Source organism: Sceloporus occidentalis, unplaced genomic scaffold (genome assembly GCF_023333645.1).
Source record: "Sceloporus occidentalis isolate IW3139 unplaced genomic scaffold, rSceOcc1.0.p SCAF_2, whole genome shotgun sequence".
In the NCBI taxonomy this organism is placed as follows: Eukaryota; Metazoa; Chordata; class Lepidosauria; order Squamata; family Phrynosomatidae; genus Sceloporus; species Sceloporus occidentalis.
The window spans coordinates 225,080,246-225,098,173 of NW_028316982.1; the positions used below are offsets into that span (position 1 = coordinate 225,080,246).

General features: G+C 39.0%; 1 protein-coding gene across 1 annotated transcript in view; it reads left to right on the top strand.

Annotated features, from left to right (window-relative positions):
- PROS1 (protein S) overlaps positions 1 to 16,538 on the top strand; it is a 75,182-nt gene extending 58,644 nt beyond the window's left edge. Inside the window, exons 11-15 of the mRNA XM_089512285.1 lie at positions 89 to 256; positions 5,748 to 5,916; positions 7,627 to 7,778; positions 9,204 to 9,420; positions 13,691 to 16,538. Coding sequence (XP_089368411.1) covers positions 89 to 256; positions 5,748 to 5,916; positions 7,627 to 7,778; positions 9,204 to 9,420; positions 13,691 to 13,878 — 894 coding nt within the window. The 3' untranslated portion in view covers positions 13,879 to 16,538. The remainder of the gene's footprint in view (positions 1 to 88; positions 257 to 5,747; positions 5,917 to 7,626; positions 7,779 to 9,203; positions 9,421 to 13,690) is intronic.
- The last annotated feature ends 1,390 nt before the right edge of the window (positions 16,539 to 17,928 follow it).

Sequence of the window (17,928 nt, forward strand, 5' to 3'; positions counted from 1 at the left end):
GAGAGGTGGGATACAAATAAATATTATTATTATTATTATCATTATTATTATTAACATCTTATATTTTTCTCTTTTCTATGCTATTTAGATATCTGTGGAAGAACTGGAACATAGCATCAGTGTAAAAATAGCAAAAGAGGCAGTAATGAACATTAATAGCCCAAGAAATCTTTTTAAACCATCCAATGGCTTTCTGGAAACAAAGGTGTATATTGCAGGGCTACCTAGCAAAGTGGGCAATGCTCTCATAAAACCAGTAAGTTTTGTTTTTTTGAATGTGACATGTCAATTATTGTATTCCCTCCTTCATAGTACCTTTTCTTTTAAGAAAAGCATTAAAATTGCATATTCCTTGAATAGAGTAATGCTTTCATGATTTATATGTGCATGTATGTGAGAATGTGTCACCAGTTTTATTTACTGCTGCAGATATGTGTGGTCTCTTCAGTAAAAATGGAACCCATTGGGATTTCAGTTAGAAATAGAAGCCATTGGGATTTCAGCAGGGAGGATTTATATAAAGCTACTCAGCTAGCAAAAAGCAAATCTTCAAGAAGTACATTTCCCTAGCCATTTAGCACTGGCACTACTGCTGGATTTTCCTGAGCAGTGGCTGGACTTTGTTTGATCTGCAGTAGTTTGGAAATAAATTACAGCTGGAAGAAGCAGCTTTAGCTTCAAGCTTCCCAAGGGGAACAGTGCTAAAAAGACAATAATAATGACTATTACATAGAAGGTGACTATTTCTCACATCTTAGAAAGCTATTCTGCTGTAAAAAGGGTGTTTTTCAGAGGAGAGATCTTATGTATTCCCTAATTTATGGCAGGAAATAAAAGAATAGTCATTAATTAATGGCAAAGACAGAGATAATTAGACCTGAACTGGCAACAAAAAATAAAGAAGATTGGTTTTACTAATTATGACATTATCACTTTTGTTTAAAAAAATATATGTGGGTCCTACAAACATATTGACACTTTAAGGATTTTCCATATCTGCTTTAAGACATCCTCAGCATTCAAATAATTTGTTTTAGTAATTCCACAGAAAAACTAGTGATTATCTGCTAGCTGTGGGACAGAGCTGTATAAAATGTATGCGTGTATATATCATATGATTTTAATAAGCCTCATGGGCATGAGTCTGCTTTGGGATACCAGCACAAGGCAAACTGTAATGGAAGATCCCAGTCACACAAACCTTTGGCAGATACTCTAAGGCGGGTTATAGACCGCCGCTTTGAGGCGGTCTGCCGCCGCCGCCGCCGTTTGCTCCGTAAGGGAGCCGTCGCAGCCACACCGCGCGGCTCCCTTACGGAGCAGAAAAGAAGCTCCAAAATGGAGCTTCTTTCTGCGGCACCTCTGTGACGTTGCGAGGCACCAGGGGCGCATTCGCAACGTCACAGGCGCCGCGACACGTTCGGACGCACAGCGTCCGATACGTAAAGATGGCGCCAGCCGTGTGGAACGGCTGGCGCCATATTGTACGGACAGAGTCCGTATTAGACCCAGGGGCGTCTAGAAGAGATGCCCCTTTTTTGACGTCCCAAGTGCCGGTTTGTAACCGGCCGAAGTTCCCACCAGTGTCTCTGTCTCCCTTCCATCCCCCTGCTCCCAAATAGCACTTAACCTTAGGACAGTAGCCTTGTGAATAAACCCACAAAACTCAACACCCTGAAGATGCCTACTTGCTTGCTAAGAAAGTAGTAGCCTATGTTTTCTTATTAGCCATAGAGAAAAAAAAAGCTTCCGTCAGCATTCTTAGCATACTAATATGTATTAAGACAGCTGAAGGAAGAAGAAGAAGAAATTGCTATAGTGCCTCTTTTCCACTTTGCTGCACTTCTTCACTGGCCTCAAAGGAGGTCTTTTCCCATTTTCCATGGTTAGTACAAACCCTGGTTCACTGGTGGAAGCAGTAAGCTATCCTTATTTTACCAATTTACTCACTTGTCCATATGAAATTCCATGCTTCTTTCACCTACATGGTATTCTTTGATAAGTACAGTGGCCGGGTGGGTTGCTTAATTACAAGACTGTTTTTGAAAACCTGTTGACCTGAAAATCTGCTGACCGTGTGATTTTGGAAGACAAACTAGCAGGTGAAATAAACGTTAAGAACTTTTTGCACTGTACCTCTCCAAACCCAATGTGATGTTGCAATTACATTCACCCATAACCTATGTGTGTTTTTTAAAATGCAAATTGTATCAGTTGAGGATGAGGTAGTGGTAATGAATGTGACTGGAACAGTCATGGAAGGGGAATTTAACGCTTCCTCTAGAAAAAAAAATATCTTAGGAGTCCTGAGATTTGCACTTTAGAGAGGAACGGTTAGGATTCTTAGCCACAGAGTTCTAGTTACTCAACAAACTGCCAGTCCCAGGATTTCATAGGATGCAGCCATGGCAGTTAAAGTGAAATCATATCCCTGTAATTGTGTAGGGTCAAAGCCTCATGGTATTTGGTTTGGGGGGATGGGATCCAACTAGTCTCAATCGAAGATTTCCCCCCCAGTGCAAATAGTAGGGGAGATTTTCCTTAAAAGAACAGCAAGTGGGGAAAAAGTTAAGCACTTTTTCCAACTGCTTCTCCAAATCACATGTGAAATTGGATGAACTTTTTATACCTGACCAGCGTGTTTTTTATTTGATGTAAATTTCATCAACTGTTAGTGGATAGTGATAATTAACGGGAGAGAGGTTGACATTTTTCAGTCAACAGTCCCTCTCTGTTCATGCCCTGATTCTATTTGTGTCGCCCTCAGCCGATGAAATCTGTATTAAAAAACCTGTATATTAAAAACAAAGATACATTTAATAGCATATTGGGTCCTATAGTGCTTTGGCAACATATCAAAAACAGCATCCTGCAATCTGCGGAAGAATCCTTAGGATTCTCCCTCAAGAAAAACCAAAACTGGTTTGATGAAAACAACCAAGAGATCCAGGAGCTGTTGGCAAAGAAGAGAACTGCTCACCAGGCACACCTCGCCCAGCCATTCTGCCATGCCAAAAAAGCAGCCTTTCACCTCGCATGTAGTCAACTCCAACAAAAAGTCCGAGACATTCAGAACAAGTGGTGGATGAAATTAGCAGAAAAGACACAACATTGTGCAGATCTGGGTGACTCCAGAGGATTTTATGAAGCTCTTAAAGCAGTGTTTGGACCTACATATCAGATCCAAAGCTCCCTATACAGTACAGATGGTCAAACACTAATCACAGATAAAGCTTCCATTCTGAACCGATGGGCTGAACATTTCCAAAGCCTCTTTAGTGACAACCGAGTAGTCCAAGACTCAGCTATTCAACATATGACACAACAACCGATGAAGAAGGAATTGGATATAGCTCCCACTTCGGAAGAAACCGTTAAGGCCATACAGCAGATGAAAAATGACAAAGCTGCCGGGATTGATGGAATTCCACCTGAAGTTTGGAAACATGGAGGTCATGTACTCCGTGCTAAACTCCATGAGCTCCTTGTGAATTGCTGGGGAAAAGGCGAACTGCCATCAGATCTCCGAGATGCAGTCATCATCACCCTGTACAAGAAAAAAGGAGCAAAATCGGATTGCTCAAACTATCGAGGTATAACACTGCTCTCCATCGCTGGAAAAATCCTTGCAAGGATACTGCTGAACAGATTAGTCCCTGCTATTGCAGAAGAACTTCTCCCTGAAAGCAAATGTGACTTTAGAGCTAATAGGAGCACTACAGACATGGTATTTGCCCTTAGACAACTGCAAGAGAAATGTAGAGAGCAGAACAAAGGACTCTATGGCGCGTTACAGACCGCTGAGAAGCAGCGGTCTGGCTCTGCCTCCGCTTGCAGCGTCCGGGAACCGCAGCCTTTAAACAGCATGGCTCCTGGACGCTGCAGAGAAGGAGCGTGGAAATCGCTCTCCTTCTCAGGCCCCGGAAGAGGTGCCGCGAGTGCCAAAGGGCGCACTCGCAGCGTCACTTCCGGTGCGCCACGTGCAGACGCAGAGTGTCCACTACGTCAAAATGCCGGTGCCCGTATGAACAGGGTGCCACCATTTTGTACGGACTGAGTCCGTGATAGGGTAAGGGGCGTCTAGAAGAGACGCCCCTTTTTCAAACTGGGACGTCCTCAGGACGTCCCTAATGGCGGTTTGTAACCCGCCTATGTAACATTTGTCGACCTCACCAAAGCCTTCGACATTGTGAGTAGAAAAGGTCTGTGGCAGATCCTGGAATGACTAGGATGCCCCCCCAAATTCCTCAAAATGATCATCCTGCTACATGAAGGCCAGCAAGGTCAAGTCAGATATGGTGACGCTTTCTCGGAGCCCTTTCTAATAACAAATGGTGTGAAACAAGGTTGTGTTCTTGCTCCAACTCTATTTACAATCTTCTTCAGCATGATGCTCCAAAGGGCTACAGCAGATCTCAAAGAAGAAGACGGCATTTATATACGCTACCGTACTGATGGTAGCCTGTTTAACTTAAGCCGCCTGAGGGCCCGCACTAAGACTCTAAACTACCTAGTCCATGAGCTGCTTTTTGCTGACGATGCTGCCCTTGTTGCCCATACGGAAGCATCTCTGCAGCACCTAACATCTTGTTTTGCAACAGCTGCAGAGTTCTTTGGACTGGAAGTCAGTCTGAAGAAAAAGGAAGTTTTCTACCAGCCAGCACCTCAGGAAGAACACTACCATCCCCACATCACTGTAGGCACATCTGTGCTTAAGTCCGTCCAGCAGTTCACCTACCTGGGAAGCATCATCTCCTCAGATGCCAAGATTGATAAAGAGATCGATCACAGACTGGCAAAGGCATATAGTGCATTCGGAAGGCTTCACAAAAGAGTCTGGAGTAACAAACACTTGAGGCGAAGCACAAAAATCAGCGTGTATAGAGCCATTGTACTGTCTATTCTCCTTTATGGGTCTGAAACATGGGTCACCTATCGCCAACACCTACGACTCCTTGAACGCTTTCATCAGAGCTGTTTATGCACAATTCTAAATATACACTGGACTGACTATGTGACAAATGTTGCTGTCCTTGAGCAAGCAGGGATCACCAGCATTGAGGCCATGCTATTGAGGACGCAGCTGCGCTGGGCAGGACATGTTTCTAGGATGAAGGACCATCGCCTCCCCAAAATAGTATTCTATGGTGAACTTGCCACGGGTCAGCGTAAGAGGGGCGCCCCAAAGAAGAGATACAAGGACTCCCTGAAACAACATCTCAGGCTTGGCCAAATTGATCACCAACAATGGTCTGCCCTGGCCTCGCATCGGGAGGCATGGAGACGCACTATTCACGATGCTGCAGCTTTTTTTGAAATCTCACACCGAACAAGTCTTGAAGAGAAACGGCAATGCAGAAAGAACCACAACCTGGAAACATCACCCAAGGAGACTTTCAGCTGTGTTTTCTGCAACCGGACCTGTTTGTCCCGGATTGGCCTTTTTAGTCACCAACGCACTTGTACAAAGCGCGGGATGAGTCCTTCCTGAATCTTCATTCGCGAAGCAAAGCCAGAGAGAGAGAGGGTTTGCCTTACATTGCCTTCCATTTAAAACAAGTAGTGTCTATGCTCATTTGAACCCAGTTTTGTCTAATGTGTAATTTAACTTTTGCAATGGAACCTATATTGCTAAATTTGATATCTCCAAATAAAGTGTTGTGTGGAGCAACTTGTTTTGCATTAATTGACAATTTTCCTGGATCTTTGTGAAAATGCTATAAATGGTACTGCAACATCTTTTGTAGATTAATCCTCGTCTGGATGGATGCATTCGTGCCTGGAACTTGTTGAATCAGGGCAATTTTGGTGTAAAAGATATCATTCAACAGAAACAAAGCAAACACTGTTTCATAAGTGTTGGGAAAGGATCTTATTATCCTGGCACTGGAGTAGCAGTATTTCATATTAACTACAGTAAGTATTTTTTCATTTTTCTTGATGCTATTTTTATGCTGAGCTGTTGCTAAATTTAAGAAACACTGGACTAGCAGAATAATTAACTTGGAGTGCAAATAGTCCTCCATGAAATCAATTGAATTATCAACATGGTCTCCATCCAACAATTTTGCTTTTTGTAGTTCTAGAAATCATCTCTATAAGCTTAGATCCTCTATTACTATTAATAATTTTATTAAATTTTCATTCCACACTTAGTGTTTAAATTACACAAAAAACTAGACAAACATTAACCATATATGACAAAACAAATACAGTCATCCGTCCTGTAGTTACGGTGTCCCCTTTTTCCTTTGCATAGTCTGTAAGAAGTTGCCAAATTTTTAGGCATGTTTTATAGAATTTTCTTTTAACATGTTTGTTAATTTATCTAATTCATCCAAATCCATTATTTTTTCCATCATTTCTACAATATTTTAAGTCTTATTTTTCCAATATTTTGCATACACCAATCCTGCAGCTGTTGTCATATAACATTTTAAAACTCTGTATTCTCTATCTTATTTTACAAATCTGGTATACTTAAAAGGAACAACTCAGGGTGAAATATTATTTCTGTTTTCAGAACCTTCCACACGCTTGGGTCCTTTATGAAAGCTTGATATATATTCCATGCTCTGAAGCCTATGGTGTGATGAAATGCCAGAACACATCCTCTAGTTATCATATTTTGTCACTAAATATAGTCTCTCTGTAATCAGTGATTCCATTCTAAACTGTAACCATTGGAACTACATGCCAAGTGGATCATTATGACCTGTGTCTGTATGACGCTGCTTGCCAATACCAGGGACATTTGTGGTTGAGCCTAACTATGCTATTTCAAGATTATTTTAGAAATTTGGTAACAGTTTATTAATATAGAATATGAGAATCAATCTAGTATATTAACAGTATAAAGCCATAACATCTTCTCACAGTAAACTTTGCACATTGACTAAGTACATAAAAGGAGGGAGACAAAATACTTATATTATCTTTGCAACTTCAAATGAAAAACATATCTGTCAATTCCTCAGAACTACAAGCAAGCAAATACTCAACTGTGCTTCAGTAGATACCAAGGACAAAAGTACTATTAATGGATGCCCTTGATCTTTTAATTCAGTGGTTCCCAAACTTTGGTCCTCCAGATGTTTTGAATTTCAGCTCTCTGAATTCCTGGCTGTTAGCCAAGTTGGCTGGGGCTTCTGGGAGTTGAAATCCAAAAGACCTGGAGGACTACAGTTTGGAAAGCATGTTCTAACTTGACATAAAAATACTTCTTTTCACATGGGTCATGATAGGACCTATGTGAAGAGATTTTCCATCAGATGTATAAAACCTAAATAGTTGTCATTGTCTGACTTATCTTGCATATTGAATGTAAAACTTTTAATGAGGATTATAGATCAACCTGCTTTCTGTTAGCATTGCAGTCATACAGTTCAGCAAATAACTAAGCAGAAATATTTCAGGGCACACCTCCTGACTCTTCAACACTTTTTTTAAAAAACATGTTTTGGTTCCACGTGTGTCTTTTAATGCACCAAAGGGAGCCTGTGAGACATATGGATAATAAAGGGGTCCATAAAAGACAGTATAATGTTCATGGTTACAATTTCAATTTTGTTTCAAAAATTGTGTATTTATTTTCTTTGTCTTTTTCATTTGTTTGAAATAAAACAGATAACAGCCTAACCAATAAAGAAGATTGGTTAATAAACATAACCTTGGCCATCCGTCCATCCACAGGCACTGGTGTAATGTTTGCCTTAGTTTCTGATGAAAAAGTGCCTCTTGCATTGTCAGTTGTAGACTCCAACTCATCGAACTCACAGGTAGTTTTGCTCCCACTGTATATGTGCTTGGTGCAGGGAACTGGTGAGATATTGAGTGCCTCCCTTGGATTTGAAGTGAAAAATGTGAATACCACTTTAGACTGCACTTTTGCCATGGAAATCTAATCTGACTGAAATCCAATATTTTTCACCCAACAGAGGCTTAAAAGCAAGATATGGATTTGAGGGGTATTTTAAAGTGTTCAGACACGTGAATCACTAGTTTGATTTTTAAAGACATCAATTAGTCTTTTTCATTGACAATAATGGATGCTGAGTTGGTTCAAAGGGAAAGCTTCTCGTATATGTTTTTTTCTTTCTTGCCTGCCTGCACCACTTCTGAATCCTTGTGAGAGACTCCTTGTTTCAAGCCCCTCTGTCAGATGACACCAAAGAAATCTTCCCCCTTGCATGCTAGTGTTCCCTGTACAGACAGGTTTGTTATAATCTCTTGTTTTGAGTCCTTGGGTCCCATATTAGAAGAAAAGTGTGATATTAAATTTAAAAATGCCATGGCAGAATGCTTTAAGGAAAACTGCTTTCTGTTAGATAGTACAGTCCTGTGAAAATGCACACCAGAAACATGAGTTTTTATTGGCTCTTAATAATAGAATTTGGATTTATTTGGAAGTATTGGAAGTATCCTCTTGCGTTGCAGTGCAAGTAATTACAGTATAATAGATCTCAAAACTTCCATACACCTGGAACAGTGTCATGGGTTTCCTAAGATTAAGAACACTCTGGGCTCAGCAGCATTCACAGCCTTCACTTGTCTTCAATCATAGCTGTTGCGTCTGGCATATTGTCCCTTTGGGTTACCATTTGAGGAGGTAGATAGGATTGCATACCTCCTCTCTTTAACCTGCATTAAGAGTTCATATATGAAGATTTTTGAGAGTACAAAGTCTTTTGGTATTCTGTGCTATTGCAGCATTAATGGGCTATTTCTGGTTTGTCAGCGTTATGAAACCCTGTCTTTCTCTTTTGGGTCTTGATGTGTCTAATAAAGGTTTGTCCATTTTAATGCTTTCTCCCAATATTTTGGTATATTATAATGTCAGTTACAAAGGGAGCATAATTTTGTCTAAAATGAGAATTATTACTGTGTTACTATCTAATTGTTATTCGTTAATTATTAGTACTATAGGCATGTATTAGTTTGATGTTTATGAATTGTGTACTACATATTTGAAATGAGTTTTTTTCCCCTCCTTAGGTATTAAAATTTTGTTGATAGGTTATCCTAGCAATTAGTATACCAATTTATTTAGATTTTAACCCATATTATTTGGTAGTTGCTTTTGTCTTGTTTGCTTCTCTGGGTTATCTTATGAATATAAAATTGAAGTACAAATGTTGAAATGAAATTAATATAATATTCCCACTGTCCTTCTATTCTCCCCCCTTCTGTTTTCTCACCTTCAGGATATCATTGTGTCCATTGAAAATGCCATTGTGGCCCGCTTGGAGTCAAGCAGTTTGTGTACCTCAAAAACAGTGCTACTGGAACTCAGAATAACCAGAGAGCTGCTTGAACTTACAGCTGATTTGCATTCAGAGATCACCTACTCAGGACAACATCTTTCAGCCCTTGATCAAGCAATGAATGGATCCATTGATACCTACTTAGGTGGCATTCCTGGTAAATAATTCTCCTTTCACCTTAAAATACTATTTTTCTAAATTGTATTTGCTTTTTCTTTTGAAATAATTTTGTGCAGTTTCTAGTGAAATCTAGTGTTGCAATAGTCATTAAAATTAGATTTGCTTAAAGCTAGTAAATGCTGAGTCTCTTTCAAAAAGTCTATTTTTGGACATGACCCTAGGGAACCTCTGTTCTCTCCTCCTTTACCCAATCTTCTCTCTAATTTTCTTCTGGAATTTTAAGAAGTCTTTGTTTATAATATACCATTGTTGCCCTCTACTGGCAAATCTTAAAAATCACATTGACAATTCAGCTAGCTTATGCTTTTTATAAACTAGTTTTCCTCTAAATTGTTATTAACTGATAGATGTCTGAAGAAGGCACATTAAGAGCCCACTCAAAAGTACTACTAGGCTAGCCTTCCTTTTAAAAAAACTGGAAATATGCCTCCCAGGGTCTTGGTCCAATAATCAAACCATTACATCACACTGGTTCCAAAAATAATAATAATGGCCTGGTACAGACTGCCCCAAAAGGGCGGTCTGCCGGCACCTAGTTTTCCACCAGGGGGGGAAACGCAGCGAACAAACCACGCGGTTTCCCACCAGTGGAAAAAGCACCCGCAAAAAGTGAGTGCTTTTTCTGCTGCAGTAGCAGCGTAATGAGTGTGCCAGTTATGTAAGCGCCGCGTGGCGCCGTGCGGATGCTGCATGGCACTTACGTAACAATGGTGGCACCCATCTATACAGGGCGCCGCCATTTTGACGCCCTCATCATGTGCTAGGGTTGAGGCACATGTGGGCGGAGCGCCCTCAGCCAACCCCTAGCACGTGATGAGGGCGCCCCATAGGCCTGTCTGTACCAGGCCAATAATAGAACAGCATGTTGTCTCTTCATTGCATCTGAAGTTTGTATTCAGATTAGCACTGAGTAGAATCAAAGGTTGCAATGGCTCAGCACCTTACACATACCCTTTCTTGTTCAAATACCTTCCCTTTATGTCAAATGGTTCAGAGGCTATGTGCAACATTCCCATTTTCTATGGCTGCTAGTCTGATCCAGATTGTTCCACTGATTCCCCAGTTGGACTCCTAAGAGACTTTCCTAGGAAAGTTCACAACATGCACAGGCTTTACCTGTGACATAGAAATCTGTTCAGACTATCTGTGGAGACTGGGCAGCAAGGAGGCAGCCACAGCTAGCAGGTACAGCCCTAGACTATCCCTAAGTGGGATGACATTTAAACAGAACATGTACTGTCAACTATGAGATTCTTTGAACCAGTACAGGCATTATTATGGCTCAGGTGACATTGTGTAATTTGCAAAGAGAAGTCTTTGAAATGTGCCAAGGGCACATTTGGCCATTAATGCTTGGCTTTTGGTGCCCTGCTTATGATCTGAGATTTCTGTTATAGTTCTATGTCATACAAAATATTGGCCTGTAAGATCCTCTGAATTTGAATTCCAGAACTAGACATAGCTCATGGTGGCCATATTTAAATATACACTCACATGTTATTGTGAAGTTGAAACTGCAGTTCAGAAATGGATATGAGAAAGCTTTTGCAACTATTTCTGGCTCTGTGTTAAAATTCCAGATTCAATACAAGTTATTTTTCTCCCTCTTTGGGATTTTCTGTTAAAACAAGAAGAGGTAAACCAGTTATCCTGGTCTGTGTATCACATTGCTCAAAGATATAGCTGTGTTAGTCTGTTTTAACATATAAAGACATAAAGGACACCAGTAATGTCTTTGAGACTAACTTGGAAGAATTAGCATCTCATGAGATGGACGGTGAGTTAGCATCGTATGAAGTTGACAGTGCCCACAACAGCGTGTGCTGCTTAAAATTTCATCTTCCCAGTTAGTCTCAAAGGTGCTGCTGGATTATTTTATATTTTTCAAATTAAATACATCCCCTGTTCTCCGATACGCTGAAGGAGCAGTCTACTACACATGGGTTGTTTCCACATGCCAACCAATCGAGGTAGGGCAGAAACATTCTGAACTGTTATAATTGTTGTCCTAAAGTGCCAGCTCCCTATTATTATTATTATTATTTTCCAACCAGTCAATCTTTCTATCTCCCCTCCCCCCTCCTCTTTAGAAAACATTATTTGGGCAAAGAAAAATGTATTTAGGGGAAAAATGACATATATGGTCTTCTGAAAGGCTATCAAAGAACCAAGCATGAAAGGTATATCAGGCAATGACCATCATGCTAGTTCAAGCATAAAATCTCAGTGCAACATACAGGCCAAGGAAATCTTAAAACAATTTAAAACTATAAAGAACACTAAAGAGTCTAAGGCACATAAAAATTTAAGTAATTTAAACAATTTAAAGCACAATTTAAAGCACAGAAATAACAGAAATTTTAATAAAAATTTAATAAAAAGAAAGAAAAAGCAAAAACCAACCAGAATTGCATGACTCTGCCATGCTCTTCAAAGTTTTTAAGAACAAGGAAAAGAATCAGTGCACAAACAAAAATGATATGAGTACTTCAACCAGTGCAGCAAAAAGTTGAAGAACACCTTGTCCATTGTCAGTAACAGGGTGTAGTGGAAAATATCAAGGAAAGTGTCATTTTTCACTTGTCAACCTTAGAGAGGTCACTGTCTCTTATAAGCAACTTAGCTGCTTGCAGTTTACCCATGAGATGTGTTTTTAGAAAATCAAAACTGGAGAAGCTGGAAAAAGAGAAAAAGGTATTGGTCCTCTGCTTGTCGAATGTCTCATCTAACAAGCATGCAAATTTTTGTGGCAAAATGAGACATAACTTAGCATCCATAACTGCAAATGTGATAAGAGAACTGTGGCCTCAAGCAGACTGGCTGCTTGGAGCAGTCTCTGGCATACCCATCACAAGCACGCCCTGAGCAACATAGTACTGTGGTGACCAGAGGCCGAGGTCCCGAGGGCAGCCGCCGCCATGTTCCACAACGGACTGCTAGTGAGGAATGCTTTTTTGCACTACTTTTGCAGCTGGGTTTGTGTCGCCTTAGGTGGCTGCAGCGCAGCTTTGGCCCAATCTGGGAGCGTGTATCATCTGAATGCCATGCCTCTAGATCATCCTGAAGGCAATGTTTTGGCCCATCTGTTTCAGGCCTGTGAATGTCAGGATATTTGCAGAGCATTCAGGCATGATGGTCCTACCCTTTGCATCAGAATGCTTAATGGTGAGAGCACCTGATACATAGAAACCTTGCCATGCTACAGGAGTGAAGAAGGATCTGTCTTCACTGTCCTTCCTCTGTATTAGTTCTTATTGCTTAAACTGTTCCTCTCCCAAGGCTGGTGTATCTTATGTGGACATAAGATACACCAGTGTCTTCTGCCTAACAAAGGGACCTATGACCTCACAAGGATGGAGACATATTGGATTGCAAAGGAAGTGTCTTTGTTGTGATGCAAATGGATGTTACATTTCCTAGTCTTTGAGAATCTCCCTGTTGCCACATCGCCAGAAGGAGGAGGTGCTAGCTGCAAGAGATACCCCTCCATACCATCTTAACTGAGAACAGGAACAGCAAAATGCAGGCCTGTGACTAACATCTTCAATTTTTTCTCCTGTTTGGTTTGTAACACCTTTCTTGATGAAGAAGCCAGGGAAGCTTTGAAAGCTTGGAACATGTACTGTACATTGTGTATTTGGTTGACCAATAAAGGTATCACTACCTTTTGGTGGATTTTTTATTGAATTTGCTAAATGCCCAACATGGCTACCCCTGGATGTCTTATGTGGACAGGTACACAGTGGCCTCTTGTTCCTGTGCATCCAAACCCTTCAGTATTTCAGCCATGCCATATGTTTGCTGCTCTTCTTTTCTCCCTTGTGTAGCATGGGTACAACAGTGAAAGCTTGGAATGCACAGGGTCAGAATCCCACCAGATACCTGACCACACCCCAAACAATAAAATTAGTTTCCCTAGCTACGCAAAAGCTGTGGATTTTTCTTGTAGGAAAGGAAGGGGAGGAATCTATGGTTGGATCTCTTCTTATTTAATTGGTCAGAATTAATCTTTGTTATGGTCTCATCCATGAGACTTAGGTTACACTACTGATAAGAGCTGAAATAGTATCTTGCATCTTGTTAGCACATTCGTCTAGATTTTGGATCTTCGTAGTTCATGTTTTAATATGTATTTTCAATATAAAGATTAATAATGAAATATTATTTTAATTTTTTTTTAAAAAAAGACATACTGTAGATGGCGCATTTCAATAATAATTACTTATTTTATTTGGTATTTTATACAGATGTTCCAGTTGAAGCAACTCCAGTAACAGTTTTTTATAATGGCTGCATGGAGGTGAAAATTAATGATAGGCAACTGGATTTGGATGAAGCCATCTCCAAAAAGAGTGACATTAGGTCACATTCTTGCCCATTGCTCATGAATGAAATGCTGAGTTCTGAAGCCACTGATCTCCCTTCTGTTCATTAATATTTCATAGGAATATCCTGATTGTTTTGCACCAAATGGATAAAAACACAGAGATTGATCTAAAACATTTTCTATTTTCTAATTATCTGTTCTGAGAACAAATCACTTGCATCCTTTTCCAATATAAAGGGACCATATGAGGATTAATATTCTGTCAAAATAGCGTCATTCATAACATTTCACAATTTTTAGTTGTATAGTTTCCTTGTCAACATTTATACATTTTATGTTTTGTATTTTATTTACCTTGAAGAATAAAATCAGAAAACATTTATCTGAATTCAGTTTGCTGCCTTGCTTCTAATGTGTTGAAACTGCAACACTGGCACTGAATAAAATGAACCAGGATATTACATTTTTTCCCTAAAGAATACCAAGATCCTATGAAAAAGGACTTACAGATGTAGAGACAGCTCCACAACTACTTTGTGATTATAATATCATGAAATTTTACAGTAGTGTTACAGGAAATAATGGTCGCAGATCAACAATAGTGATGGGTATGTTTAGGAACAGAACCTCAATGAGACAATCCTTTTTCAAAAGTGTAAAAAATTAATTACATTAAATTATTCCAATCTCTTTTTGCAGCAGGCCTATTCGTAGCAGTAACCCAGCTGCAATTTATACTGTCACCTGTTTAAGTAGTACTGGTTGAGTGTTCCTTATCTGTAATTCTGAAATCCAAAATACTCCAAAACCGTCCACATGGGTGGCTGAAATAGTGATACCTTTGATGTTTGATGGTTCAGTGTATACAAACTTTGTTTAATGCACAAAGTTATCAAAAATATTACATATCAAATTATCTTCAGGCTATGTATATAAGGTGAATACAAAACATAACTGAATTTCATGTTTAGACTTGGGTCTTATCTCCAAGATATGTCATTAAGTATATGCAAATATTCCAAAATCTGGAAAATTCTGAAATCCAAAACCTTTCTGGTTCCAGCCATTTCAGATCAGGGAGACTCAACCTGTACATTAAACTGGGAGTGAGTTTATACAACCTGCTGAGCCAGCAAGATCACTTTGTACACACTTTGCATTGTGTGCAGAGCTTGGAAAGGTTCCTTTCTTCAGCACAACAACTTCTGGATTCACCTAGTGGCCATGATGGCTGGGGGATTCTGGCAGCTGTAGTCCAAAAAGTAACTTCCAAACTGATTATATATGTTAACATGGCATGCACATATATCAGAATATTATGAAAGAAATGGATCTGATTTATTGGACTGAGTAAAAGACTACATGGAAATCTGATGAGTTTTCCCCAAAAGAAATCTCAGAATCGTACTTAAAGAAGAAGGTGTATTGACTTAGGACAGTACTGTGTATTATTGCAGACTGGACTCTTACAGGATCTGGTTTATATTTCCTCATAATGTAACATCTTTGGTGGTTTAATGGTTATTTCCGCCCACTTCTATGTGAAAGATTTGTATATGGCTTGAAGCCAGCAGTATGTTGTCAGAAGATAATGAACTATGTTTGATATCCTAAAAAATATCTCAAGAACTGCAATATAATATTACTACTTAGAATGCCAATAGGATTTCAATAGATACTGAAGAATTTTTTTAACTGATCCTAGTACAGTTGGCCCTTCTTATACATGGATTTTTTATACACAGATTCACGCATACACGTATTGGAAATATTAAAAAAGTATACATTTCAAATATCAAACCTTGATTTTCCATTTTTTATAAGGGACACCATTTTGCTATGTAATTATATTTAATAGGACTTGAGCATACACGGATTTTGTTATACACGGGGGAACTTGGAACCAAACCCCAGTGTATAGCAAGGGTCCACTGTATATTTAAATTTGTTATTTTTGTTATGTACTTTCAAGTTGTTTCCAAGTTTGAGTTATGACAAGCCCATCCTGGGCTTTTCTTGCCAAGATTTGTTCAGAGGAGGTTTTGCCAGTATCCTCCACTGAGGCTGAGAGAATGTGACTTGCCCAAGGTCACCCAGCAGGTTTCATGGCCAAGCTGGGATCCACAGAGTCCTATTCCAATGCTCAAACCTCTGTGTCATGCTGTCTCTGGTATACTTAAATAGTATATTTAAATAGTTCCTGAAAAATCAACAAGACTGTCAAATTAGTTCTAGATAATAATGCTGCTAGATCAGATTGTAATAACTGAGCACCTTAATTCTAAAAACAATCATAAATATCCATAAGACCTTGTTTGTACATAACCATAATTAGGTTCCAATTTAATGGTCAATCCAAACCTTAGTTTGACACTTGATCTTTACTATATATGCTTAGATTTAAGACTGAACTTTAAGCTAAAGGAAATGACTTCCAAATAGCTCCAAGTAGGATAAATAACTTAAAAGGTAGATAGTATACATAAAAAGTAATGATGCATTGTTTTTGCTGTATATTCCTTTACAGAAGTTTGTCATGCTTAACCTGGTTAAATGATTTGGTGATGATGCATGGGAGAACAGTAAACAGGCAGATATGACTGGCTGTGTGCTTGGTTTGTATTCACCTTTTCTGGATGGTCACTACAGTTCCACATGGTTGAATTGTATGTTATTCAACATAGTGTTGCACATTGCTTATCTGTGCCCCAAATAGAGGCTAGCATTTATTCTGTTTTATTTTAAAAAATGTATTTCCATAGAATAATGCTAAATACAAGCAGATAAATCATATCTACTTAACATTTATTTATTTTTTTAAAAAAAAACACATATTTTCTAGTCTTAAGTAAGTCACCAGATGCAGCTATCAGTTTTAAAATATGTATATATTTTTCCAGGAGAATACTGGAAATATATGTTTTCAAGGGATTTATCAAGCAAACCTATTGAGTTCTGCTTCCTGTATAGAACTTGTAACACATTCTGGTTCTAATGCACAATATTGAGTTGGGTTTTTACAAAAATGTGAACACTGTTTCATTTTAACAACAGAAAAACTGATAGAAGATTCTGCCATATTCTTTCTATTTCTGTGCACTTCTTATGTTATTCATTAAATGAATCCATATACACCGTACTCTACAAAGAATGGGGTGGTTTTAAAACGTAAGAATTTAAAACAGACAAGATTCAACAAGCAGGTGATTCAGCCATTTGTCTACTGCCTGAATTGAGATATCATTTTGACAGAAAAGCATGTGTTAGCCCGTACTGGCAGACAAAATTCTAGCCTGCAGGGAGTCTTTTTATTACTTCAACTATGAACTTTTTTACAATACACAATTGAGGAATATAAATGGTAAACCATGCATTTTACAAGGGATGAGAACAGCTGCTAAATAAGTTTGAACATCTTTCTTGAATTGTGAAATAAGCTATTTTCTGAACTAAGTTGTGACCTTGGCTGAAATATCTCTTGATTTGGATATAGGGGGCACCACCTAAATTATGGGGTAACATGAATTCTCTTAAGATGAATGTTTTCTGAAGATACTGCATATTTGAGGAAATGTATATGCTGCCAAAACTTAATTTCAGAAAATTAACACTCATATTGAAGACATTTACATGGGAGCCCTTTTTCACCCTGTTTTTCACATAGGAAGATGCATTTGTGTCATTTTCTAAAGGTGGATTGACTTTTCCAGACTTGAATGTATAACAAGCCATATGTTTTGATTTATTTATCTGGTAAGTACAATTGGATTCAAATCCCAGCCTCCATGGGTTGATTTTAGAATCAACCTATTCAGCAGTCCTTCTGAAGGTAGAGTGTCTTAGTTTAAACTCATCTAAAGAAGAAAGGGATGTTGCCCCCTATAATTTCTGCAGCTATGTTGATATGCTATGTGATCTCTTAGGCACTCCAGTTTGAATTATATGCTCATGTATCCAGTTGCCTCTATGGAGTAATTCCAGATTGAAAATTGTGAGACAGCCCTTTTAACAGAAGAAATGAGTTGATTATGGAAGAGTGTAGAAATATCTGCTATTGGCTGTGAGCACCTGGACTATTTCTGACAGATTTCTGCAATTTGGAACTTAACCAGTGACCAGTGTGGTTGGATCCTGCATGTTCTACTCTAGCTAAAAGGC